General features: G+C 44.7%; 1 protein-coding gene and 1 long non-coding RNA gene across 2 annotated transcripts in view; one reads left to right on the top strand and one right to left on the bottom strand.

The window, feature by feature from the left end:
• Window positions 1-27,776, top strand: part of KIAA1549L (KIAA1549 like) — a 317,368-nt gene that overhangs the window by 269,420 nt on the left and 20,172 nt on the right. Inside the window, exons 16-17 of the mRNA XM_044929278.2 lie at window positions 870-999; window positions 20,997-21,347. Coding sequence (XP_044785213.2) covers window positions 870-999; window positions 20,997-21,347 — 481 coding nt within the window. The remainder of the gene's footprint in view (window positions 1-869; window positions 1,000-20,996; window positions 21,348-27,776) is intronic.
• LOC123329730 lies at window positions 917-27,776 on the bottom strand. The gene is made up of 3 exons (XR_006545274.2): window positions 27,366-27,776; window positions 24,836-24,913; window positions 917-1,043 (listed from the first exon to the last, which is right to left on the bottom strand). It is a non-coding gene; the product is annotated as an uncharacterized LOC123329730 (long non-coding RNA).

The raw sequence follows: 27,776 nt of genomic DNA, 5'->3' as shown, positions 1-27,776 counted from the left end.
ACTAACTTTGAAATTAATTGAAGTGAACTTCCTGGGCCTGAAATGCTCTGTGTCCAGGTTGGTATGTGGCTGGCTCTGTTCAGGTGTCTACCGAAATGTCACCTCTCTAGAGAGGCCTTCCCTGACCATCCATCCCATCTAAAGTCACCCCACGTCCTAGTCACTATCTGTCACCCTTATTTGGGAATTACCAGGCGCACTGTCTACCTGCCTCTTTAGAATGTATGCTCAGCAAAGCAGGGCTGTGTCTCTCTCATGGTGGATCCTCATTCTCTTCCACCCTACCTGGTACATTTTAGCCACTCAGTAATGGATGGATGGACGCGTGGGCCCCAAATTGCCTTTCGGTTTATGGCTCCTTAGCCCAGAAGGGAATCCATTGTGATGAAAGTAGAAAAGAAAATCTATCATCAGTCGTGTTTAAGAAGCTTATTATCCACAGTGTTTGTTGACACATTGTGGAATCCTGCATGTGAAATTAGAAAGGTGAAAAGGAATAGGAGGCTGTTAAGTCAACAAAGCCAACAAAACCAAGTTTGTTCTTCCAGCGTTCACTGTCCTAGAGGGTCAAGGGAGAGTCCCTGGCCTTGTTGTCAGCAGAATTTTAGATGAGGTTGCAATGATGCAATTGATTAGAGTTACCTAGTTTCCATACGAAAGGGCACTTACAATTCAGCCAAATGGTTACAGCATGTGGGGGGAAAAATCTTTATTCCACTCTTTCTGTAGTTCCTGATGGCCAGGGAACAAATACCATCAATTCTGAGATTCTCGAGGCAAATCCATTGGTTGCCTGTAGTTTGGATCAGTGGAGAATTCCATCTGTCAGGGTATTTGCTGCATCATAACAGTTGTTGAATTTTCTTCAGGCAACAGATGAAGAACTCTGTCTACCGGAGCCGGCAATCTCTGAACAGCCCGAGTCCAGGGGAAACAGAGATGGACCTTCTGGTAACTCGGGAGCGACCCCGGCGTGGGATACGTAACAGTGGATACGATGTAAGTGTCTGGTGGGCAGAGGTGAATGCAAGCTTTGGTTTTTCCTGAATGCAAAGGGGATAGAGCATTCTGTCATGTTTCAGTTTATTGAATATTAGTAGAATTTTAAAATACACTAAAATGTTTTCTATTTTATTATTCCTTATTTCCTCTTTTGCGAAGTAAGACTAATTGGAATGTATCAGAGTAACAAATTATTGTTCAAAGAATCTCAAGGTTTAAATTCAACCATTTTATGAATAGTACTTTATTGACCTTTAACTCAACAGCAATGCTAAATGCCCTTAATTTTTTCCCCCTTTGATCTTAGAAACTCAGTAGGAACCATGGCCGTGGGTTAGAATTCATTTGAACACGGGCGTCTTTTAATCCAGAGCACTGTTGAGAAGTTGGATTTGTTCCTGATTTCATAACTCCTCAATATGCCATGGAAACAATGAGATTTCCCACAGAGCGGTTTGGTGATTTCACATGATGAAGCACATGCTTATGTGCAGGGGTGCTCCAGGCTGCAAAAATGTTTCTAATCCCATCAAATTCCCCAGGTGATGACTTAACAGTTTGGTGCCTCCTATCAAACTGCTTACCTCCCTTCACGTGTAGTTGCTCTCATGAGTTCACATGAAAGGTGCTCTGCTAAGATGTTCAATAGTGCTTTATGGTGTCCCAAGATTCAAATGGTTTGAATACACTCTTAGGTTTTATGAAAATGTTTCTTTCCTTTTCTTGTAAAATGTTTCTCTAATTACAAATACAAAATTTTCTGTAACAGGAGTTATGATTCAAATATATCCAGATAAACTTTTGTTTTAATTGTGAGGTTGTAATTTGAAAGCTACACTTGCTTTCTGAAACATACGGTGCTAATTTGAAGGCAAGAAGGTTTTTTCCCCCTCAGAATTGGCCATTCTTTGCCACAAAGCTTAAAGTGGGATTTTAAATTGGTCCAATTAAAACAGAGATACTATACCTAATTTGAATTTCTAATTAGCTTCCTGACATTTAAACTTGATATCTGTGTTGGTGGTGATACCCTTATCTTTTATTTCTTTTTCATAGCTAAGAGTTAGGTGGTTTAATTTTGTAAAATTCCAGATGCTTTGGGCAAATCTCTTTTTTTTCCTCCTCCAGATTAAAGTATTCAATGCTAAATTTTCTCCTTGTACAAATATTTCTTATGCCAAGCTTGGTCATCAATTTGATAATCAGTCTGTAGTTAAAAGTAGGGCATTTGAAATTTCCATTTAATTTCTCCCTACCAACAGTGAGTATTTTTCCTGGATGCTTGTAGTTTGGGAAACTTTTTCTTCTGCTCAGGAATATTCTGCTGATATGTGATAGCATTCTTAGTTTTTTTCAAGACTTGTATTAATAGATTTCTTATGAGGTTCTAGACATAGACGTTTTCACAGTTTGAGGAAATAGGCCAGAACACTGTTAGTCTTGAAAAGAGAACACTGCCGGTGTTTTTCGCCACTGTGCCAGGACTTGGAGTGTTTACTGGATACTTTCGGAATGTTGCATTAGAACAGTAGGAGAGAGAGGATTTTTTTAAAAGGAGGTTGCTTACCTCTCACTGCTACTGCTGCTGCTGCTGCTAAGTCGCTTCAAGTCGTGTCCGACTCTGTGCGACCCCATAGACGGCAGCCCACCAGGCTCCCCCGTCCCTGGGATTCTCCAGGCAAGAACACTGGAGTGGGTTGCCATTTCCTTCTCCAATGCATGAAAGTGAAAAAATAAAGTGAAGTCACTCAGTCGTGTCCGACTCCTAGCGAACCCATGAACTGCAGCCCACCAGGCCCCTCTGTCCATGGGATTTTCCAGGCAAGAGTACTCTCACAGTCATGTATAAATATTCCAATTACAGATTATTTTAAGGGAAGCCCACTTCATTTCAATAAATTTTTAAAAAATATGTGTTTCTTTAAAAAGTGTGTGTGATCACAAAAACATATGCAAATACAGGTTTCCTTAAGAGATGATGATCATCTGGGGAAAAATTTGAAGAATTTAAACTGTTGATGCTAAGAATGAAATTGTTTCCTTTATTGCCTCCTGAACCTTTTAATTACATGAGAGGTATTTGCTATCATTTCCTGACTGCCCACACTAGACCAGGCCCTGTTCTAGTCTTTTTATGTGTATAATGTAATTGTATTTGCTGTCACCAGACAAGTAGTTATTCTCATTATGCCCATTGTACAGATGGGAAACTGAGGCTCCGGGCAGTTACGTAGTATGTTTACCCATCTCCAGATCCTGTCCCCTTAACTACCCCTTAATACTGCTTCCATGTGCCCCCGCCATACTATATACCTGTTTTTACATAACATATGCCCTGTATTTCTGATCTCTCTAAGATGTCAGGTCTCACAAGAACTCTTGCATGGTGAACTCACACAAGCAAACGGTGGACCTGCAGATAAAGTAGAAAAAGAAGAGTCATAGTTTTAAATAATGCATGCATTTGTTTTCTGAATCTTGATTTTCCAAAAGTGCCAAAGCAGTCCTGGCAGAAGAACCCAGTAGCTCAGCAGTGAACAGGTCATTCAGTTGGAGGCATGTCATGTGTCCTACTGGGTCTGGGTATCTTAAAGCCAGGCCAACATTTTCAAGTCTTTTCTGCCAGATGAGGGAATGCCAGAAGGACCCACTCCTTAACATGGTAGAAACAAAAGCACTGGGAGATTGATTTAAGTGTGAATTTTTCAAAGGTTGCCTGCGTTAGAGTCCCAAAGGAAATGCCTGTAAGTAAAAATAAAGGAATAAATGAGCAAGCCAACAAACACACTCATCATGGGCAAACCTCAGCCCTGGGACTGATGGCCGCCTGGGTTGTTTCAGAACTTTTTGCACTGAGCAGGCAGAGTAAGAACATGTGGAAGAGACTTAGCTACAAGGGGGTTGGGAACCCCTGTGTTTTACAGCAATGATTCTCAACCCTAACAGCTAAGACGTGCTGTACACTCCTAGCAGTTACTGGGGCTCACTTGAGTAATAATTTTCTAGGAGGAGCCATCCTTTTTAGAAGAAGGAAGGATTTTAAAAAATTGTCCAAAACGGATCAGTCCTAATGAGGCCAGACCGTATCTTTAGACTAACTTCGACATGAATTGAAATGAATTCCTCACAGTGCATAAGTGGGTAGAAAAGATAACGTCAGCCTAATATTTCAAAATAAAAGTAACTATTTCAGGGATTTCCCTTGTGGTTCAGTGGTTAAGAATCTGCCTTGCAATGCAGGGGACATGGGTTCAATCCCTGGTCAGGGAACTGAGATCCCACGTGTTGCAGAGCAGCTAAGTCGCGTGCCACAGCTAGAGAATCCATGCACTGCAAGGAAAAGATCCTGCATGCTGCAACTAAGGACCTGACGCAGTTGTTTTGATGGCTTCCATTTGGAGGGGAATGAAATGTGATTTAGAAGCCCCCTGCCTGCCTGAGATAGCTTAGAGGGAGTCTGGGGCCTTCTCAGTAAACTTGTAAATCCTGTCGTTAACGGGAGGCTCTCCTGCTCTTACGATTGTGGCATGAGAGTCAGAGACCAAGGTAAAGCACAAGGGTGCCCTGGTACCACATGCTGTGCCAGTGAAGGGCATAACCAACTACTGGTTTCATTGGGGAATGAATGGTTGGACTAGGGGATTTTGTCCCTTACCAGAAGCCCCCTGCTGTTGCCCTCTGAACCACGTGCTCCGTGTCGGCCCTGCCTCCACCCCCATCACCTCCTAAGCATCCCACCTAGAACTGGCTTACATAGGTCTCCCATCTCAGCCTTTCATTTCTTTATCTTGCCTCTGCTGACTAGTTTAAGCTGTTAATAACCCTGGCTTGCTATGTTATCTCATGTTAATGTATAGGACCTTGTGTTTTGACAGAGTCCTTTAATCCCAGGGAAATATCTGACAATGGGAAATCAGGCTCCCTGGTTGAGGCTGAGGCAGAGGGAGGCATTTGGTGGTGAAGGGGGAGGTGTTTGGTGGTGAAGGGAGCCTTTCAGTGTCATCTAGACCTCTCCAGGCTGGTGGCTGCCCACAAAGAGACTTGTTAACCTACAGAGATGGAGGCCTCTTGGCATGTGGGGAACAGGAGGTGGTTTCTTGTTTGCAAGTTTGGGGGGCGGCAGATCAGGTTTCAGGATGGCCTAGTGACCCTGCTTGGAGCCAGGCCTCCCTGCTGGGCTTCCTTCCCATGCAGGTGGGTTCCCAGTGGGCAGGAGACAACTTTCCTTGCTTAGTGAGCACTCAGGTGCCATCTGCCTGCCGGTTCTCTCTGGTCTCCTGTGCTCTGGATGCTGCCTGCTTCTGTTCTTGGCACCACCTACCCATCCTGCCTCTCCTGGGCTCTGAGACCTCTTAGCCTCTTGACCAGTGTGTGCATGTGTGCTAAGTCATGTCTGACTCTTTGTGACCCTAGGGACTATAGCTTGTGAGGCCTCTCTGTCCATGGATTCTTCAGGCAAGAATACTGGAGGGGGCTGCCATGTCCTCTTCCAGGGGGTCTTCCCAACCCAGAGATTGAACCTGCATCTCTTACATCTCCTGAATTGGCAGCTGCTCACTGCAGGTCAGTGCACCCAGTACACTCTTGGTGTGGACACCTTGAGGGAAGGAAAGAAGCAGGATTGGACAGAGTTAAAGGTCCGGATATGGTATAGGAACTACAAGACCTCCCCACGGGGAGCACTGTAACTCACGCAACCCTAAAGAGTTGTGTCAAGATTTCAAGAAGCATCTGGTTTCTTAGCCTCTAGTACTGACCAGTCCTTGTGTGTCCTTGGGTGAGGCATTTCACTTTAGCCAAGGACAGTTCCTAGTGAGAGAGCTGGCATTGCCTGTTCTCTCTAATGCCAGGGGAGAGCAAGGGTAATACCCAGGTGACAGCCAAGGGCTGGAGACATGCCCATCAGCTAGGGAAGAAACCCTCGAGTCTGGAGAAGCACAGCACCATCCACCCCATGCTGGTTGCTCCGAACTCTGGTCCTTGGCCCATGGGGAGTCCTCAAATCCCTGTAGGATCCAAAGCTAGAGGACAAATGAGAACCCCACGTCGGTACTTGTTACCCCTTCATTTCTTCCAGCAAACATTTCTCAAGTGCACTGGATCCATTGCATCATTTGTGCGTTTAACATCTGCCAGTTCCACAATATAGTCTCTGAAAGATAAATATATATATATATATATATATATATATATATATAGGGAATATATATATAAGGGAAAAAATATAAATATTGCAAAAAAAAAAGTTAGCTTTTGCCTATATTCTGTTCATGTTGTGCATTATAGGTGACCTATTTCTTACTTCTATAAGATTGTACACACAGGCCATGCATGCATACTATGTGGATGACAATGAATTTTCAAAGGTTTAACTATATGATTTTTACCTTCTCTGCTGGTATTAGCATCTGAGCCCCACATGTGATTCCACTGTACTACCTGTGTGAGGCTCTATGGAGAAAAGAAGGTGGATTAACTAGTGCTTGCCCCAAGGTGCTTTTGGAGGCTAGTGGAGGGGACATGTAGAGATAAATGCAGCATGTTGGGGTAGTGAACTTGGATGGGAACAGGAAGTCTTCCTGAAAGTCTGTTCCTGTCTGTCTCACTCACAGCTGCCAGAGGAATCCTCCTAAAATACCCTCCCTTGTTTAAAATCCTTCAGTAGCTCCTCAGGGGGGCTTCCACCTGCAATGCAGAAGACTCCGGTGTGATTCCTAGGTCGAGAAGATCCCCTGGAGAAGGGATAGGCTACCCACTCCAGTATTTGTGGGCTTCCCTGGTGGCTCAGATGGTAAAAAAAAAAAATCTGCCTGCAATGCAGGAGAGCCCTGGGTTTGATCCCTGAGTTGTGAAGATCCCTTGGAGGAAGGCATGGCAACCCACTCCAGTTTTCTTGCCTGGAGAATTCCCATGGACAGAGGAGTCTGGTGGGCTACAATCCATGGGGTTACAACGAGTTGGACATGACTGAGCGACTAAGCACAGCACTGCACAGCTCCTTAGGGCTTGGGAACAAGACTCAAACCCTATGGGGAGGGAGGTGGGAGGGGGGTTCAGGATAGGGAACACATGTACACCCATGGCTGATTCATGTCAATGTATGGCAAAAACGACTACAATATTGTAAAGTAATTAGCCTCCAATAATAAAAAAAAAGACTCAAACCCTAAGCTTCTAGCTCAGGGCTCAGATGCTCCGGCTGGCCCCGACATGCCCTTCTGGCTGATGCTCACCACTCCTTAAGCTACCTGTTGGGTCCAGCCCTCCCCACCCTCCCCAGACTTGCCCTGTGGTTTCACATCTCCACATCTTTGCCCGTGCTTCTCTCTCTGTTCAGAACATCCATTCCCTCTGGCTTAAGTTGCTCAACCTCGGCACTACTGATCTGGGGGCTGGATAATTCTTTGTATGGAGGGAGGGCTGTCCTGTGCTTGTAAGATGGTCAGCAGCATCTCTGGCCTCTAGCCACCAGCTGCCAATAGCCCCTCCCACTTGTGACTGCCCCAGAATGCTCCAGACACTGCCAAGTGTCTTTTGGGGGCAAGCCTGTTCCCAGTTAAGAACTGCCTATTCTTGGGACTTCCCTGGCTGTCTAGTGGTTAAGACTTTGCCTTCCAATGCAGGGAGTGTGGGTTCCATCCCTGGTCAGGGAGCTAGGATCTCACATAAACCTAAGACAGAAGCAATATTGTAACGAGTTCAAAAAAGACTTTAAAAATGGTCCACATCAAGAAAAAAAAAAGTCTTCAAAAAAAAAACAACAAAACTGCCTATTCAGGCAGTGCTTTCAGAACTCAGTTAAATGCCTCCTTGAGAATCTTTTCCTCGACCCTGCATCTGGAGTCTGACTTAGTACCTGGGACTCACTTCATCAGGTTCTTTATTCCTGTTCCTCCCAAGTGCATTTACTTGTATTACTCCCCAACCCCCACCCTCCTCAAGGACAGAGATCATGTTTTATTCATCCTGGAAGCCTCAGCACTCAGAATCCGAACCAGCGCATATCAGATGCGGTGTCTCTATTTGTTGAGCAAACGAACAAACAGGTGTCAACCAGAAGTGACTCTGGGGCTGAGACTTGAAAATATGGGGCAGATTTAGCTCAGAGCCATATAAACAGTTGATTTGACTGGCTTATCAACACCATAGACAAATGCATGTTACTGTTTGAAGTTCAGTCTAAATGGTGGTTATCAGTTAGGATGCTTTGGCTAAAATAACAGAAAGCCCAACCCAACTCAGACTGTCTGTGCTCATGAAGGACATGTACTGGGTAGAGTAAATGCAGGCCTGGTCTGGCTGGTGCCCCTTTTCTCTGCATTATGCAGTGCTGCCCCCTCATATGTTGGCTTCAAACACAGGTTGGTTCTCCCCACTGGAAATAACCATTTCCTGCAGAAGCCTCGAGCCTTGTGTCTACATGCTGTGTTGGCCAACCCAAGAGAGACTATCTCTTTCCCAGCCATGATTGAAAGTTTATGGGTTTTTCACTCTGAGTCACAGTAGGTCCAATGCCCACTCTACCCCTGTATCACTGGGGTGGGCGTGGTGGGCGGGGGGAGGGGGGTCCACTGATTGATTTAACCCAGGCAGATGTCACCAGCAGAGCTGGGACAGGCTTAGTCCCCCACCCACACCCCAGAGACCATGCCTGAGACCCAGGGAGAGGAGTGGATGGATGCTGAGGCCACCCAAGTACTTGCTCCTTGAGGAATATTGACTGTTGGGCCTTTTAAGGAGTAAAACCAGGAGAATCATCCATGTCACTTGTCCCTCCAGTCTCAGCTATGGGATAAACAGACCTTTGGTTGACCACCCATAAAGGGAAAGATCGGCAAGGCGATGAGCCCATGACTACTTCTTTCCATGCGCTTGGGGAGGCCTGACTACTGTTGAAGGTTGTATCTTGGAGGCAGATAGAATGACCAAGAGGGATTTTGTGAATCTGTCTGGCTTTTTCAAGAGACAGGAGGGGGAAAAGGAGATTTGAGTTGGCAATGGGGAGAGCCTCTTTTGTTACAGAATAGTGTTGGCTTGGGTTAAGCCTTGTTGCCTGCAGGGTCAACTAAGCTAAGAAGATAAGAAAAAGCAGGTAGTGACTCACTCTAAGAGCAAAAGCAAAATAGCTTCCCATGGCAGAAAGCCATTCTTGTGTGTTTACTTTCAGGTTGGTCCCTTTTTAGTAAGTATTTGTTACTAACGCGTGACTCTGGCTAATGTATTGTTCTCAGCGTTCACAGGCCGTACTGTGTAATGGTTATGCTCATGGCCTCTGGAGCTAGGCTTGGTTCATGGTCCAGCTCGGTTGAACACTGGCAGTGTGAAGCTAGGCTAATTACTTCATCACCTGCTGTAGTTTCTCGAACTGGAAAATGGGCATACAAGTTGTACCTGCCTTATAGGGTTGTTGTGAGGATTAAGGGGCTTCCCAGGTGGCACTAGTGGTAAAGAACCCACCTGCCAATGCAGGAGACATAAAAGATGTGTGTTTGATCCCTGAGTCAGGAAGATCCCCTAGAGGAGGGCATGGTAACCCACTCCAGTATTCTTGCCTGGAGAATCCCCATGGACAGAAGAGACTGGCAGCTACAGTTCATGGGGTGCAAAGAGCTGGACACAACTGAAGCAACTTGGTACCCATGTGAGGATTAGTAAGCACATGAGGATTAAATGCATTATGCTCATAAAACACATAGAAGATGCACAGTGAATATTAGCTGTTGTTGCTATGGCTAATATTCCATGAAGGAGAGAAGGATATTCTTTTTTCTGTTTCTTTTCCATTCTAACACTTTAGACACTTCAGGCCTGCTGTGAATTTTCTCACATACTCTGATATTATGATTTACAATAAGAAATATATCATTTGGGGACTTCCCTGGTGGTCCAGTGATTAAGAGACCAGGCTCCCAATGCAGGGAGCCTGGAGTTCCATCCCTGGTTGGGGAACTAGATCCCACATGCCACAGCTGAAACCTGGTACAGCCAAAAGAAAAAGAAAGAAAGAAAGAAATACATTATTTGGTCTTAGTCCCTGCTACTGGCCCAGAGCTAGCTCTAAAACCCATTGGGATTTCCTGAGTGATGGGAACATTAAACGTTCTTCATGTTAAAGAGGTGACCTGGAAAGCACCTAAGTATGGTGGCTGGTTGCCTGTGGAGCCCAATATGTGATTTCCAACCTCATGCCCACTGCCAGGGAGGGGAGATGAACTGGAGATTGAGTTCCATGGCCAATGGCCAGTGATTTAATCAATCATGCCTAAGCAAAGGAGCCTCCATAAAAACCTAAAAGAAGTGGGTTTGAAGAGCTTCTAGGTTGGTTTACAGGTGGTGATTCTGGAAGAGTGGTACCCTCAGACAGTATGAAAACTCCCTGCCCTTCCCCCTAGTGCCTTATGCATCTCTTCCATCTGGTTGTTCTTGATTTATGTCTTTTAGTGATGGGCCAGCAATCTAGTAAGTAAAATGTTTCTCTGAGCTTTCTGAGCTGCTCCAGGAAGTTAATTGAACCTAAAGAGGAGGTTGCTGGAACCTCTGATCTCTATCTAGCTCATTGGTCAGAAGCACTGGTGACAACCTGGCCTTGGGACTGGCCTCTGAGGTGGGGAGGGGGGTGGTGGGGATGGAGGGCAGTCTGGTGGGACTGAGCTCTTAACCTGTGGAATCTGATGCTTTCTCTGGGTAGTGTCTGAATTGAGTTGAACTGTAGGACACCCAGCTGGTGTCAAGAATTGGATGTGTGGGGAAAAAACTTACACATTGGTGATCAGAATTGTACTCACTAAAGAGAGGATTGGATTCCTCAAAGGGCACCTTTCTCCAGCATGACTGGGCTGGACAAGGGCTTTGTAAGGGATACCTGAGACCCTCCCCTTCTGCCCCAAGGACACAGAGATCACACTTCCAAAGGTGAGCTCTAAGAGCACATTTCGCCAAACACAGGGTTCAGTTCAGTTCAGTCGCTCAGTTGTGTCCAACTCTTTGTGACCCCATGAATCACAGCACGCCAGGCCTCCCTGTCCATCACCAACTTCCAGAGTCTACTCAAACTCACGTCCATCGAGTCGGTGATGCCATCCAGCCATCTCATCCTCTGTCGTCCCCTTCTTCTCCTGCCCCCAATCCCTCCCAGCATCAGGGTCTTTTCCAATGAGTCAGCTCTTCACATGAGGTGGCCAAAGTATTGGAGTTTCAGCTTTAGTATCAGTCCTTCCAATGAACACCCAGGACTGATCTCCTTTAGAATGGACTGGTTGGATCTCTTTGCAGTCCAAGGGACTCTCAAGAGTCTTCTCCAACACCACAGTTCAAAAGCATCAATTCTTTGGCACTCAGCCTTCTTCACAGTCCAACTCTCACATCCATACATGACCACTGGAAAAACCATAGCCTTGACTAGACGGACCTTTGTTGGCAAAGTAATATCTCTGCTTTTGAATATGCTATCTAGGTTGGTCATAACTTTCCTTCCAAGGAGTAAACGTCTTTTAATTTCATGGCTGCAGTGACCATCTGCAGTGATTTTGGAGCCCCCAAAAATAGTCTGGCACTGTTTCCCCATCTATTTCCCATGAAGTGATGGGACCAAATGCCATGATCTTAGGTTTCTGAATGTTGAGCTTTAAGCCAACTTTTTCACTCTCCTCTTTCATTTTCATCAAGAAGCTTTTTACTTCCTCTTCACTTTTTACCGTAAGGGTGGTGTCATCTGCATATCTGAGGTGATTGATAGTTCTCCCGGCAATCTTGATTCCAGCTTGTGCTTCTTCCAGCCCAGCGTTTCTCATGATGTACTCTGCATATAAGTTAAATAAACAGGGTGACAATATACAGCCTTGACGTACTCCTTTTCCTAGTTGGAACCAGTCTGTTGTTCCATGTCCAGTTCTAACTGTTGCTTCCTGACCTGCATATAGGTTTCTCAAGAGGCAGGTCAGGTGGTCTGGTATTCAGTAGTTTGCTTTTTGTTGTTACTGAGTACTATTCCGTTGTATGAACTTACCACTATTTATTTATCCATCATCCTATTGTTGGACATTAGGGTTGTTCCCAGTTTGGAGCTACTAGAGAAAAATTGCCATATACATTTTCACATACATGTTTTGTGAACCTATGTGCTGTAGTCTAAATGTGTGTGTCTCCCTAAAATTCCAACTGTGAGAGTCTAATCCCCAATGTGTTAATATCAGGAGGTTGGGGGCAGCAATCAGGATTAAGTATGGAATCCATGAATAGGATTAGGGCCCCTATAAAAGAGATTCCCCCAGAGCAACCTTGCCCCTTCCTCTATGTGAGGATCCAGTTAGGAATGTGCTTCCTGGAAGAGGACCCTCACCCAACCACACTGCCCGCCTTGGACTTCCAGCCTCCAGGACTGTGAGAAATCGATTTGTACTGTTTATAAGCCACCCAGCTGTGTCATTTTATTCTAGCAGCCTGAACAGACTAAGACAATATGTTTTTATTTATCTTGGATAAATATAGTGGTACTGGAATTTCTGGGTCCTGGTGTAGGTATATGTTTAACTTTTTAAAACTACAAACAGGTTTATAAACTCTGTGCACTGTTTACTCTCCTCCCAGCACTGTGACAGTTCTAATTCTACTCCTCGACCTCACCAACATTTATGATTAATCTTTTTAATTTTAGCCATTCCAGTGAATGTGAAATGATATAATTTCCCTAATTACTCATGATATTGAGCACCTTTCTATGCATTTATTGGACATCTATGTACTTTCTTTTATTAAGGTGTCAGTTTAAGCCTTTTGCCCAATTTTTAAATTAGGTTGTTTGTCATTTTGTTATTTATTTATAGGGAACACTTATATATTCTGGATACAAATGCTAATATTTCTCCTGGCTGGTGGCTTGTCTTTTCATTACTTGTCTGATTTAAAAAAAAAAAACAACAAAAAACTGTTTTTTAAATTTTGATGAAGTCTTATAGCTACAGAATGTGTTCCAAGACCAAGCAATCTGATGGAATATTTTCCAGAAAGAAGATAACTGGGGCTCCTAGCAGGGCTATAGTTTCCTTCAAGTTTGTTCCTGTGGTGTTTCAAAGAGAAGCTGAGTCACGTAAATAGCCACTGTGTGGGCCTTCCTAGATGTGTGGTATGGCTGTGTTGTTTTAACAGTGAAAGATTGCATATGCTTGCTCTGTCCGGTGGCCACCATAAAACTCAATCCAAGGGGCCTGTGTGTCCAGGGGTGGAAAAGAAATGGCCTTTATTTCTTCTAGATATCTGTGGCCTTTGCTGCTGAGGATACATAGGTTACCAACCTAGAAGCCCTGGGGATCTTTCAGTTCAGTTCAGTCGCTCAGTCGTGTCTGACTCTTTGCGACCCCATGAATCGCAGCATGCCAGGCCTCCCTGTCCATCACCAACTCCCGGAGTTCACTCAAACTCATGTGCATCAAGTCGGTGATGCCATCCAGCCATCTCATCCTCTGTCGTCCCCGTCTCCTCCTGCCCCCAATCCCTCCCAGCATCAGGGTCTTTTCCAATGAGTCAACTCTTCGCATCAGGTGGCCAAAGTATTAGAGTTTCAGCCTCAGCATGAGTCCTTCCAATGAACACCTAGGACTGATCTCCTTTAGGATGGACTGGTTGGATCTCCTTGCAGTCCAAGGGACTCTCAAGAGTATTCTCCAACACAGTTCAAAAGCATCAATTCTTCGGCGCTCAGCTTTCTTCACAGTCCAACTCTCACATCCATACATGACCACTGGAAAAACCATAGCCTTGACTAGACGGACCTTTGTTGGCAAAGTAATATCTCTGCTTTTGAATATGTTATCTAGGTTGGTTATAACTTTCCTTCCAAGGAGTAAGCATCTTCTAATTTCATGACTGCAGTCACCATCTGCAGTGATTTTGGAACCCCCAAAAATAAAGTCTGACACTGTTTCCACTGTTTCCCCATCTATTTCCCATGAAGTGATGGGACCAGATGCCATGATCTTCATTTTCTGAATGTTGAGCTTTAAGCCAACTTTTTCACTCTCCTCTTTCATTTTCATCAAGAAGCTTTTTAGTTCCTCTTCACTTTCTGCCATAAGGGTGGTGTCATCTGCATATCTAAGGTTATAGGTATTTCTCCCGGCAATCTTGATTCCAGCTTGTGCTTCTTCCACCCCAGCGTTTCTCATGATGTACTCTGCAGATCTTTAATCGATAGAAATTGGTAAGAGGCCAGAAGAGGAACTCAAGCAAGGGAGTGAAAACCAGAAATGGGTGCCCTTGCTTGCTCCCAAGGTGGAGAGGGGGGCGGTGAGCTGGCTCCTGTAGTGGGTGAGGGGGAGGGCGGATCTGGTGGGTCGGGCAGGAGGCGTAAGCTTAGGTGGTCCACCCACCCCCTTGGTGGTGCCTGAGTGCGGGGATCACGCAGCGCTCTGCTTTTGCTCCTGGCGCTCCAGGAGCGGCGGTTGGTTTGTGGCCCTCTTGTATCTTATTGTTCATCATTTGGCCCAACAGCACATGTATGCAGTTATTTTTAGTCCCTTATATTTAGTTTCTTTGTATTTTGTTGCTGGAGGAGATGTTTGTCCAGGTGCAGACAGGACAGCAAAAAGTCCTGGGTCTCAGCCTATCTCACTTATATACCATATGTATCCAGGAATTTAATGTAAGGTTAAATGCATGGTTATATTCAGAATTTTAACCACAATATACAGATTTCACTTTCGTTGGGAAACTACATAAAAGAGTGGATAGTTACATATAGGTTGAAAACTCCATATAGCAGAATGCAGTGAAATCTTTTAAAGTTATTCCCTATAAATACCATATTTTTATTGACAGAGATATTTATTTGCAATGTTGTATAAAAAGATTTCAAAATAGATATACTTCTATTTTATATATACACAAATCCATATATATTCATATATGTAGGAGGATTTTTATTAAATGGGACATTTAATTTATATACATTTACAAAATATATATGTGTGCAATTATACTGTTTGTAAAATCATGACCCAGATGGCTTAGTCTGAGACTGTATCTAAGTCAAAAGAATTATATCAACAAAAGTAAATTTTAAATAGTTATGAAAGAAAGTGAAAAGTGTTAGTTGCTCAGTTGTGTCTGACTCTTTGCAACCCCATATACTGTAGCCTACCAGGCTCCACTGTCCATAGAATTTTCCAGGCAAGAATACTGGGGTGGGTAGCCACTCCCTTCTCCAGGGGATCTTCCTCACCTGGGAACTGTACTCGAGTCTCCTGCATTGCAGGCAGATTCATTATCGCGTGAGTCACCAGGAAAACCCTACTTCTGCTTCTGTACCTGAAGGCTATCCTGTCATGTCCAGTAATACTTTTTCAATATCCTTAATGCCTTTCCCATTCGCATGCTACATGGCTGCTTTTGCATCTCTACCCAAAATCCCACTAAGACAGTCCTGCAGCCCTCTGCCCTTCTGCCTCAGTGCCCTCCCTTACTTTCTGTTCTCCATCACAAAAGCCAGAGAATCTTGTGCCAAGTGGTCGGCTCTGCTTGGAAGAAGAGGAGGGGAGAAACTGAGATCGTCCAAGCCAGGATTCTTTGTAGCTAACTGGTGTAGGGTGATGGGTGGGGTGGGTGAGCAACTGGGAGCGTGTTGGGAATACGCCAGCATTCATAATCTTCATTCTATTTCATATGCATAGAAAACAGCTGGAAGGACATGCACGAAGGTCACAGTGTTAACATTTTGTTATTTCTGGTGATAGGATTAGAGTGGATTTTAATTTCCTTCCTTTTGCTTATCTATGTTTTCTAATTTTCTACCATGAACAGACATTCCCTGATTTAGTTCTTAGAATTTTTATTGAAGTATATCTTGATTGATTTATAAAAATCATTAAAAAAAAAAAGTTCCCCAGTGCTTCTCAGAATTATAAGGTTGGAAAAGTAAGTATGGTAAACCCTAAGTTAAGGAGGTTTAAAAATATATTCTCTGTCCCAGATACACCACTGACATTTGTACCCAAGCCAACCATCAGCCAACACTGAGATCTGTCTTTGTGCCTGTCACCCCTTTCTGTCAAATAAAAGCAAAAGGTATTTTCAAAAATGTGCAAGTTAGGGAGAAGGACTTGGAGCAGGTTAAACCAGTTGACGCGTATGTCTTACCTGGAAAATGGGGACAACCACATGATCCTCGGGGATTGGGGAGGGACCACAAATGGAAAACCTAGTACAGGACCGGCACATCTCAGGGCCTCAAGGAACTCTGAGCATCTGCTCTGTTCAGTTCTTTTGCTTAAGAGGCAATTACTGGTTTCAGCTTTGGGCTAAGTTCTGAATTGGGGGCTGTGGATATAGCAGTAAGACACTGACCCAGCCCTAATGGAGCCCCCAGTTTGTGGGAGGAGACAGATAATATGAAAGTGTCTGCTTATGTGCCAGACAGTCTTCTAAACACTTGATATTTGCATATCGATGCTTTACATCCTTGTAGTAATCGATGAGGTGTGTGTGCATGTTAAATCGCTTCAGTCATGTCTGACTCTGTGTGACCCTATGGACTGTAACCCACAAGGCTCCTCTGTCCATGGGATTCTCCAGGCAAGAATACTAAAGTAGGTTGCCATGCCCTCCTCCAGGGGATCTTCCCAACCCAGGGATTGGATCTGCATCTCTTACGTCTCCTGCACTGGCAGGCGGGTTCTTTACCACTGGTGCCACCTGGGAAGCCCAATCTGATGAGCTAGATTATCTCAAGTATTACTTTGTAGTCTGTCTTCCTGGTCACAGATGCCTGTCCCTCTGTAAGAGCCCACATCTGTGATAACGGTATTGGATCTGTTAGTATATGTGGTGGGTGAGAACTTGGGTACTGGAATCAGACTTTCTGGGTTCAAAATGCAGCTCCACCAATTATGGGCAAGATATTTGACCTGTCAATGCCTCAATAATGTTTTCAACTGTAAAATAAGAATAGCTATAGTTGTTGCCTCATAGATTATTGTAATATTTATATAAAGCACTTAGAACAGTGTCTGGCACACAAGCTGTCAGTAAACATTTGCTGTTATTATTATTGTTGTGTCACTTGTCTCCTTCTGTAGACTGAGAGCTCCTTGAGGACTATGACACTATCTTATTAATTATATGTGCAACTCCCAACCCAAGGCTGATCATGGGGTTGAAATCAACAATTATCTGTTAAGTAAAAGAAAAAAGTTATCACTACTCGTATATTTTGAGGTAGGGAGAGAGGTGATACAGAGGGAGGAAGGATTGCCCTTATGAGTGGACATCAGATTCTCCCAAGAACCATGATTGTAGGAGGAATGTGGATTCTATTACAGCAGACAGAGTCCGAGAAATCAGCCTAAATCAGAGTCAATGTAAGAACCAGAAGGGACATCCCAGACCACGGTTAGCGCTCCCATTTTTCAGGTGAGGAGCCTGAGGCGTAGGGAGTTCGTGTACCTTATCTGTGGTCCTGCAGTGTTGGAGGAAATTTGTTGGGGAACATGGCCCTTTATCTTAACCTCAAATTCTATTAATACTCGTGGTTAATTAAACAGATTTTTTTTTTCATTTTGGTTCAGTTTCACAAAGCTTTATTGAATGCCAAGTGCCTTGTTCTCAGCTCACGAGAGATGAGTAAAATGGGCTCAGAGAGCATTCAGACTTGCTTGAGATTAAATAAGCAAATCAAATATGAAAATGGGAAATCCCAGGAAATAATGAGCGCTCGCCTTGTTCCCATTCTATAGACATCAGGAGACTAAACAACCAAGCGAGAACAGTGGGAATACAGGACTTCTTTAGCGCAAACCTGTTGAGGTCACACTTGGGTTATGACTCAGGTCCCTCCAGTTAAAGGGACCCCCCCGCACAAGATGAAAACTTAAGCGGGGTGAGCAGAGGTTGATTTCCATTGGGGTGTTATGGGGTAGATGCCATGGGATTCTACAGAATGTATCTCCACCTCCCTGGCAAAGATAATGTCTTCCCCGAGCCTTGCTCAGAGAACCCCCTCCCCAATCAGTACAGCCCCATCCCAGGGATCCTAGGAAAACGGGAGAGTAGGAAGTTGTTGCTAAGAAGCTTGTTTTGGCTCTGCTGAAGGCACAACTATAAATTCACATAATAAGAGACCCACCAGTATGACTGGAAATGCACAGCACAGCTGACGGGAGGGAGATTCATAGCCTGCCTCAGCGCCATTCATCTTCCACCTGGGAGCAGCGTAGCCCTAGGCATCCATTATTTATCAGGGAGACAGGAGATGTCAGGGGGAAGGGCAGTGTGTGGGTGGCAACCAGTACTGACAGGGAGCTGTGAGAGGCAGTGGGGTGCAGCACGATGTGCCTGGGACTGGAGCTGGGAGAGCAAGACTGTGCCACTGCCCGCTCTGATGGACATTGGGTCAATCACTTAACTGCTATGGCCTCCAGCTCCTCAGCCTTAAAATAGGGCTTGAGTGAAACAGTCTCCTCAAGTCCCTCAGGCTCTGGAGTTCCAGTCAGAATGTTCTAAGCTTTGTATGAAAATGTCGTTCAGAAGTTGCTTTCAGACTTCTTCAGTCTGTGTAACAGGCTCTAGGTATATACAAAAAATGAAAAGTTAACAACCACCAAAAAAAGAGGTTGTTTTCATTACCCTAGAAGATATCCCTGGGGTCTTCAGGGAGCATATTTGCCCAAGGGTGATCTCAAACCTTTCCCTAAAGAACCCCCAGGCATAAGAGCCCCAGTGCATCTCCAGCCCAGGATCTGGAGGCATACACCCAGGCATGAAATGTCTTTGAGTTCTTGTTTATTATCACGGAGGTAATTTTGCACTCTACTCCATAAATCTATCCTTGCTTGTGTTGATATAAAAATAGTATTCTGAATTATTCACTGTTTGTGAATGTGCTGATAAATCTAGACTTGCAAGTTGGCAGAGAATCTTGTCTTTTGATCTTGAACTATACAAGCCCTAATTTTGTGTGATAAGGTTACAGGAGATGTCTAATTTCTTATTCATGCTTTCTGTATTTTTTTTTAATTTCTTCTCTAATGTGTGTGTATTAATACTAAAGAAAAGTAAATAAAATTTTAAAACATGAAAAATAATGTAGTTCTGACCTTCCGCATCTAGATTTTAAGGAGGGAAGGGCTCCCCTTAATGAATGGGTTCCCTGGTGACATTTTCTTAATGTGTACATTCTTCTGTATCTGAGTGCTCTGTGCGTGTGTGCTCAGTCTCTCAGTTGTGTCCGACTCTTTGCGACTCCATGGACTGTAGCCTGCCAGGCTCCTCTGTCTGTGGGATTCTCCAGGCAAGAATACTGGAGGGGGTTGCCATGCCCTCCTCCAGGATCTTCAAGACCCAGGGATAGAACCCACGTCTCTTAAGTCTCATGCGTTGGCAGGCAGGTTCTTTCCCACCCGGAAGTGCCGCCAGGAAGCCCATCTAAGTGCTCTGTTTGTGATAAATAACATGTGGTTGAATGAATAAAAGAATAATGACAATTATGATGATGATAAAAGCCACCATTATTGTGTTTTTACCATGTGCTACTGTTCTAAACTCTTTACCTTGGTCATCTCATTCAATCCTTATAAAACCCTTTGAGGCAGGTCTTATTATCCTCATTTTACAGAACAGGAAACCAAAACATCAAGAAGTTAAGTAACCGTTCCAGTTGGAACAGCTTTCCTGTGCTGTCTTTTATCTTCTTGGCTGGCCTTTTAGACCTGGTCATTGTGGCAGCATTTGCCCTGAGCGCAGCAACTTGGTGTCATTGTCTTGGCAGTTCCTCATCTCTTGGTTTTGCCCTAAGGCTTCTCTGCCCTTTTCCACTTGTTTATCTGTATTTTCTAATTTTCCTAAGGTGTCAGTTGTGTCATGAATGGAGAGCAGGGTGGCAAACTAATCTATGCTAGCTTCACACAGAACTCTCAGGTTCTTTTAGCAGATAGCAGTAGCCATGGGCATAGTTGAAGTGGATGTGGATTAACTAGTCTCCACAGTCCCACCATCATCTTATTACAAAAGCAAATCTCAGAGCAAAACCTGCCACACATGCAGACTTATTAAATAAGCATTCATAGTCTGGCAAACATAAGACAGGGCAGGCAGCCTGCTCTGGAAACTGCTCAAGTCCCAACTCTCTGCCCATTTGGGTACTGCGACTGCTTCCGGAGTGGAAGCTTCACTGGAAGAAGGCAGGCGAACATTCTCGAGCGGTGGGTCTCAAATTTGAGCAACCATCCAAACCTCCTGGAGGGCTTGTTAAGGCACTGACTGCTGGGCCCTGACCCTAGAGCTTCTAAGGGCTCCACACTTTGAGATCTGATTTTGTTACTCTCTCTGATAAATGGCATCAGGCAACCAGCAATTGGCTCAATCCCTGGGCACAGGACCATTTAGAGAGTTAGTCTATGGTCTAGAACACCAACCCTTGGGTGTGGACTACAAGGTGCTCTGGATTCCTTTACCTAAAAGACATAAGGGTAAAGAATGTCAGTGAAAGGTTTTAGAGTGGCGGTCCTCACCTTTTTTGGCACCAGGGACAGATTTTGTGGAAGACAGTTTTTCCATGGACTGGGGCTGGGGTTTCAGGAGGATGACTCAAGCAGGTTACATTTATTGTGCACTTTATTTCTATTATTATTACACAGCTCCACCTCAGACCGTCAGGCGTTCGATCCTGGAGGTTGGGGGCCCCTGATTTAAAGGATACTGTTAATGTCATCAGTGAGAAGCCATTTCTCATCCTCATTATGCTAGTTAGCAAAGCCTGGTGCATTCCTTACGCTCCAATAACTGAGGTTCATTTCACATAGATAGTTGGAGCATGGCCTCACTGATACAATACTAGCTGAATAGCCCTCTAGTGTGAATTCCTGGAGAGGGCACCTAGGGTATAACATAAATTAGCACAAATGGCTAATATCACTTGTCCAAATGGAACATTTTAGAGTAAGTTACAGACAACATTAATAGAAGGAAAGTTCATTAACAAATCGCGGGGCATTTGTTTGGTCCCACAGACGGAGCCTGAGATCATAGAGGAAACCAACATCGACAGAGTGAACGAGCCCCGGGGCTACGGCCGCTCGAGGCAGGTAAAAGGCCACTCGGAGACCTCCACGCTGAGCTCGCAGCCCTCCATCGACGAGGTCCGGCAGCAGATGCACATGCTGCTAGAGGAGGCCTTCAGCCTGGCGTCGGCGGGCCACGCGGGCCAGGGCCGGCACCCAGAGGCCTACGGCTCCGCCCAGCACCTGCCCTACTCCGAGGTGGTGACCAGCGCTCCGGGAACCATGACCCGGCCCAGGGCTGGGGTGCAGTGGGTGCCAACCTACCGCCCAGAAATGTACCAGTACAGTCTGCCCCGGCCGGTAAGTCAGACGTCCCTCCCATCTGCCTGTCATCATCAGATCTGCCTGTCCCAGGGTGTGCCCACAGGGGTCTCAGGGTGGGGACTTTTGTGACGAGCCACCTTGGGATTTGGAGACAACCTTTGCTGGGCTCTCATCCCGTCCTCCATCCCTGATCCAAGCCTAAGTCTTTCAGTCCTATGGGCACAGGCGCACGGGAAGCCCTGATGTCCAGCTGAAACACGGTTTTGAATGAATTTCCTTTTCTATCCCTCCTGTGAAGGCCAGACCTCATTCTTTGTGCACTGGTGGTTTTCTACAACCCCGAGGGCAAGGACCTCATTTAAATGTCAAAATGTAGGGCAAGGCCCCATGTCAGGGGGCCATGGAGCACGTGGTTCTGAGCAGAGGCTCTGGAGGCGGGTGGTTTGACTTTGAATTCCACCTCTAGCATTCAGCGTCTTTGTGACTTGGGGATGTTACTTAGATTTTCTACAGGTGAAATAAACAGATAAGAAAAACAACTGACTTCCTAAGGTGGTTGTAAAGATTAACATGAGGTGCTAGACGGATGCCAGGCACCCAGTAAATGCCATAAGGGTTTGTCACGATCATCTCACTAACTAGTAACTGTACTTCAGTATTTGAGAAAGTACCCAGTGACTAAAGGCTTCCATGATTTAAGCAACCATTTTAATTAGTTTGCATTTAATTAGTTCATCACCATAGCATCTACAGATAATCTTTTTAAAGGGATATAGTTTTATAAGCCACGGACCATAATAGACAATGCTTTGTGTGATATATAGATTCCACCCTTGTAATATTTCATGCCCTAGCCAAGTTACTCATTAATAGAGCATTATAAATTGTGGTTGTGATATGTAATTATCTAATAAAAGCTAGAGAAGGCACATTGCTGACAAATGTCCATATAGTCAAAGCTATGGTTTTTCCAGTAGTAGTCATGTGTGGATGTGAGTTGGACTATAAACAAGGCTGAGCACCAAAGAATTGGTGCTTTCAAATTGTGGTGTTGGAAAAGACTCTTGAGAGTCCCTTGGACTGCAAGATCAAACCAGTCAATCCTAAAGGAAATCAATCCTGATTATTCATTTGAAGGATTGTTGCTGAAGCTGAAACTCCAGTATTTTGGCCACCTGATGTGAAGAGCCAACTAACTCATTGGAAAAGACCCTGATATTGGGAAAGATTAAAGGCAGGAAGAGAAGGGGGCAACAGAGGATACGATGGTTGGATGGCATCACCGACTTGATGGACATGAATCTGAGCAAATTTCAGGAACTAGTGAAGGACAGGGAAGCCTGGCATACTATAGTCCATGGAGTTGCAAAGAGTTGGATACAACTTCTCGAGTGAACAACAATAATAAAAGCTAACATTTCTTGAGTGCTTCACTGTTACTAGGGAGTGATCTAAGTGTTATATGTATGGTAACTCATTTATTTAGTTCTTACTATATGCCTCTGAGACCATTACTAGTTTTATCCCTATTTTACAGATGTTGAAACTGAGGTTTCACAGCTTGTTCAAGTCACACAGCCAGGAAGGGGTGGAGCCAGGACCCAAAGTCAGGCCATCTGATGACAAAGGCCATGTTCTTAACCTGCCTTCTGCTGTTATATTGTCTCTCCATCGTATTATTTCTTTCATTTTCCAGTAGACTATTCGGGACACCTATGAGCTTGTGAAGCCTTTTGATAACTTCAACCACCAGCCTCCGACAGCACCACTACAGAGGCACTTAATAAATTGCTGTTATGCTACGTAACTACCTAATCTACACACTGTTGTGAACTTCCTTATTGTTCTTTGTTCCAGATTCCCTCCTTCACCAGGTCCCTGAGATATCTTAACACTATTCCTAATCCCCTCAGTCTTTCTCTTTGAATGTCAGTCTCTGGCCCAGCCTTGCCCTGTTGATAAAACTCTTATCAGGAGAGACCAAAATTTATTTCAAACTGAGCCTTGGGGGCAGGGACACCTGTACTTGGATGAGGTCATCATCACTGCAAGAGTTTGTCTTTAGGTCGGCAGGTGCAGAATTTCTGTTTTGTCCATTCACTCCAGGGTGATCAGATCATGCTGCTTAAACTCACTGAAACTGCTTTATTATTAATATTAACTTACAAACCTGCAGTGAGAAGCTGAATGACCAGGTGGGCCAGAATATTTGTTTGCTGGTCAACATGGTCTTTCATTGGCTTCCCTTGTAGCTCAGCTGGTAAAGAATCCACCTGCAATGCGGGAGACCTGGGTTTGATACCTGGGTTGGGAAGATCCCCTGGAGAAGGGAAAGGCTACCCACTCTAGTATTCTGGCCTGGAGAATTCCATGGACTGTATAGTACATGGGTTTGCAAAGAGTCGGGCACAACTGAGCGACTTTCACTTTGGGCTTTACTGGTGGCTCAGATGGTAAAGAGTCTGCCTGCAGTGGGGGAGACCTGGATTTGATCCCTGGTTTGGGAAGATCCCCTGGAGAAGGCAATGGCAACCCACTCCAGTATTCTTGCCTGGAAAATCCCATGGAGGGAGGAGCTTGGCAGGCTACAGTCTATGGGGTTGCAGAGTCGGACACGACTGAGTGCCTTCACGTTATGGTCTTTCGTTAAGTAGAAGCCAATTTAGGGAAAGTACGACATTATCAGAAGGAAAACTAGTTGATATTAGAGTCATTTTTCTCAGCCTGTGATATGCAAACCCAGAGAGCAAAGTCAGTAAAGGAAATAGATGAATGTGGGACATCTTTTTTGCAACCCATTTTCCTGAGATATAGGTGGAATACAGTGCAAAATTCTTAATGTTTTAAAGGACTTTATTTTAATATTTACTATTTATTTGGCTGTGCTGTCTTTGTTGCAACATACAGGATCTAGTTCCCCAACCAAACATCGAAACTGGGCCCCCTGCTTTGGGAGTGTGAACTCTTAGCCACTGGACCACCAGGGAAGTCCCCTTAGTACAATGTTTAAGTTAAATAGAAGACTAAGGTCAATGCCCAGATCTCAGGAATAGGAGTTTGCCTCTGCCATCCAGACTGTGCTGGATCTGTTCAAGAAGCACTGACTTCCAGAAGAGTGCCAGCAACTCTGGGGCCGCCACTGGCCATGCTCCCATCAGATGAGAATCCACATACCCTTTTTTTCAGAAAGAGTTAGAAAAATGCTCACTGAGCCTTGCAAATCGGGTACTTTAAAATACTTTCCCATGACAGTCGTATTACAGTTTCCACAATTACAGTTTTCTTAACTAATTGCCCATTAAATTGGTACTCTTCTTTATGAGGAAAGAAGGGATTTTCTCACTGAGATGTTGAAAACACTCTAATCTTACCACATAAAGTGGCTGTCCTTTGGAGGAGGGCTACCTGTATTCATTCTTACACTGATCCACACTGACTTCAGTTTCATTGACTCATCCTTTCTGATGCCAGACATTGACCATATCCCCAAATTCTCCCTCTACCCAGAGTGGAATGGCACTCACCAACTGTATGACCTTATCCAGTGACTGTAACTCTGAGCCTCCTGTCTCCTTAGCCATAGAATGGTGATGAGAAGAGAGCTGCAGTGGGGAAAGGATGATAATTCATGAAAAAGGCTCAGCACGGTCCTGGCACTTAGCACCCAACAGGTGTTTGTGGATTTTAATCAGAGTGCTTCATATGGAGCCTGGTACATGGAATTACTGGATAAATGTAGCCATTATTATAAAAATATTCTTTTTTTCCCACTGGGTTCCACTGCTTATCTCCCTTTTCCTGACACTTCTGAGATGACATCTTTTTCTTCTACTCTGTTATACTCTTTTTAAGAGCATGCTCTGGGTGCTCAGGGAAGCCTCACTTCTATTTAAAGATGATCCTCAGGAATGACTGGGCCCCTCTAGCTGGAGGCCAGATTCTGGGGATCTGTGAACAGATCTGGATTTCAGAGAGAAAAACTTAAACAACTTGGATGAGTCTTCCAATGACAGGCCAGAAGATGTCACAACCCACATCCATATGCCTCAATTTAACAAAACCATCTAAAAATGTCATTGTGGGAATATGAAAGCTTAGATGGTTCTGTTTGCTAGAATTCAGGATTGGCAGTTGTGCCAAGAAAGGCAGAAATGTTAGTATTATATACTTTGAAAAAATGAAGCCACCAAAGAATGGAAGTGGACTGAGAAATAACACAGCAGAGAGATGATCCATCAAACTGAATATCAAAGGCAGTTCTTTCATCGTTAAGGTTTCCTTTTGCCAACAACACATGAGATCCTTATTTTAATGAAAAGAGAAATGGCTAACAATACACAGTAGCAATGATAATTCTTAACCCAAGTTCTTGCCAAGCCCTCTTGTGCTATGATAATGTGGAAATCAATGGACAAGGTGGCAATTTAGAATGATAACTATGATTACTTTTCAGCTTCCAAAAAGGAAGCGCTCCAAGCTCTACTGGAGGATAATTGGAAGTTGCTGGTTCTAAATGCATTCGGCCAGGCTGATAGCATTTATATCATGGAGAAGGTTATTGCTGGCAGCTGGGGATTCCTGCACCTCAGTTCAGGAGACTCTTGATCATATTTTACCCCTTGAATCTGTGAAGAAATTGGACTTGACACCTAATGACCAATCCAATTTTGCTAGCAGCCATAATGGGCCTCTGCCAAGTGGAATGAAAACATCCTATAGCCTTCCTGTTGGTGTCAGAGTAGGGGATGCTGAGAAAGGTATGTGTGCATGCTTAGTTGTGTCTGACTCTTTGTGACCCCATGGACTGTAGCCCACCAGACTCCTCTGTCCATGGAATTTTCCAGGCAAGAATACTGGAGTTTCTATTTCCTTCTCCAGGGATCTTCCCAACCCAGGAATCGAACCCTCATCTCCTGGGTCACCTACATCTGCAGGCAGATTGTTTACTACTAAGCTACCCAGGAAGCCCTCCGAGAAAGGCAGCAGGGTCAAAACATCTTCCCCACTAGAGGCCTTACAAATGTAACTAACAGTGATAATAACGACAGTTGCTATCTATGGTGCTCCCACTAAATAGGTTATTAGGCTAAGTGCTCTTGTCTCTTCCAGGGCTTCCCAGGTGTTACTAGTGGTAAAGAATCCACCTGAGGTGCAGGAGACACAGGAGATGCAGGTTCAATCCCTGAGTTTGGAAGATCCTCTGGAGGAGGGCATGCCAACCATTCTAGAATCCTTGCCTGGAGAATCCCAGGAACAGAGGAGTCTGGTGGGCTACAGTCTGTGGGGTCACACAGAGTCAGACACAGCTTAGCACACATGCACATTATCTCTTCTGATCTAAGAACCACCCCATGAAGTCAACATTACTATCCCCCACGTACTCCGTGGGAAGCTGAGACCTGGAGAAGTAAAGAAGCTTGCCCAGGGTGACACAGGACAGAACTGGGGCTGGAACCCAGGGCTCTCCAACTTCAAAGCCCATGTTCTGTCCACCCTCTGGCCAGGTAAGCCAGAAGGTTGTCCCAGGCTCTGATGAGAACTCAAATCTAAACTTCAGCGTGTGCTCTTCTTATCAGGAAGCCTCCCCAGTTGGATGGGGTTTTGTTCATTCCTATCATAGCCCCTTGTAAGAAAGACATCTCTACTAAGATAGAATTGAGAAGATTATAGCCTGTTTTCCTCCTCTCCCCTCAAAAATAAAACAAAAGACTCTGTCTTAAACTTTCTTAATGATGAGATAACCAGGCATATCAGGCAAAATGTTAAACATTTCTTGTGTTTCTCCAAATCTAATTTGAATTTATTCTGAGCTCCCATCCAGCCAGGTTTGGTGGGGCAGGAAGTGGGGGGTGGGCGGGGGTTCAATGTTAGTTCTTGCATAAAAGTCATTGGCAGTTTGGTGAAGTTGGAACAACAGGACAGGTCTACCCTAGGCAGTGCTGAATGGTGTTTAAGGATGGAGGGAACCCAACAAACCAAGAAGGTATCTGGAGACTGAAAAATGAGGCAGTTCCATGTAATCAATGGATCAGTATTATAGGGTAACTTACTTACAGGGTAGGATGGGGCAGGGGGCGATCCAGAAGCATTAGCAGCTGCACTCAACACTGCAGAGGGGCTGCTGGGACAGTTTTATAGTTAACCTAGGGTTTGGGGGACAGGGAGTCAGGCAGTGCATTCCTAAGTCAAGATTTATGATGGGTAATTAGTCTTATGGGTGCAGAGACTACATCATGAAAGCCTTTATCACTGGAGAGTAGCAGAGCAGAGAGGCCACCTGGAACCTAATGATCATTAGATGATATCTATTAACTACAAAGCCCTTGACAGCACAGAAGTGATTTACCATGCGGTACGGTCCCGGGTAGGGTCAATGGAAGGACAGGAGGAACCGAACAGGCCCAAGATGGAGTCAGTTATGCTAGCTGCCAACAACGGGGTGTTGCAACTCCCAGAGTCTGTGAA

Source organism: Bubalus bubalis, chromosome 16 (genome assembly GCF_019923935.1).
Source record: "Bubalus bubalis isolate 160015118507 breed Murrah chromosome 16, NDDB_SH_1, whole genome shotgun sequence".
NCBI lineage: Eukaryota > Metazoa > Chordata > Mammalia > Artiodactyla > Bovidae > Bubalus > Bubalus bubalis.
The sequence above is the reverse complement of the archived record's forward strand: the minus strand, read 5'-3'. Positions and strand labels throughout refer to the sequence as shown.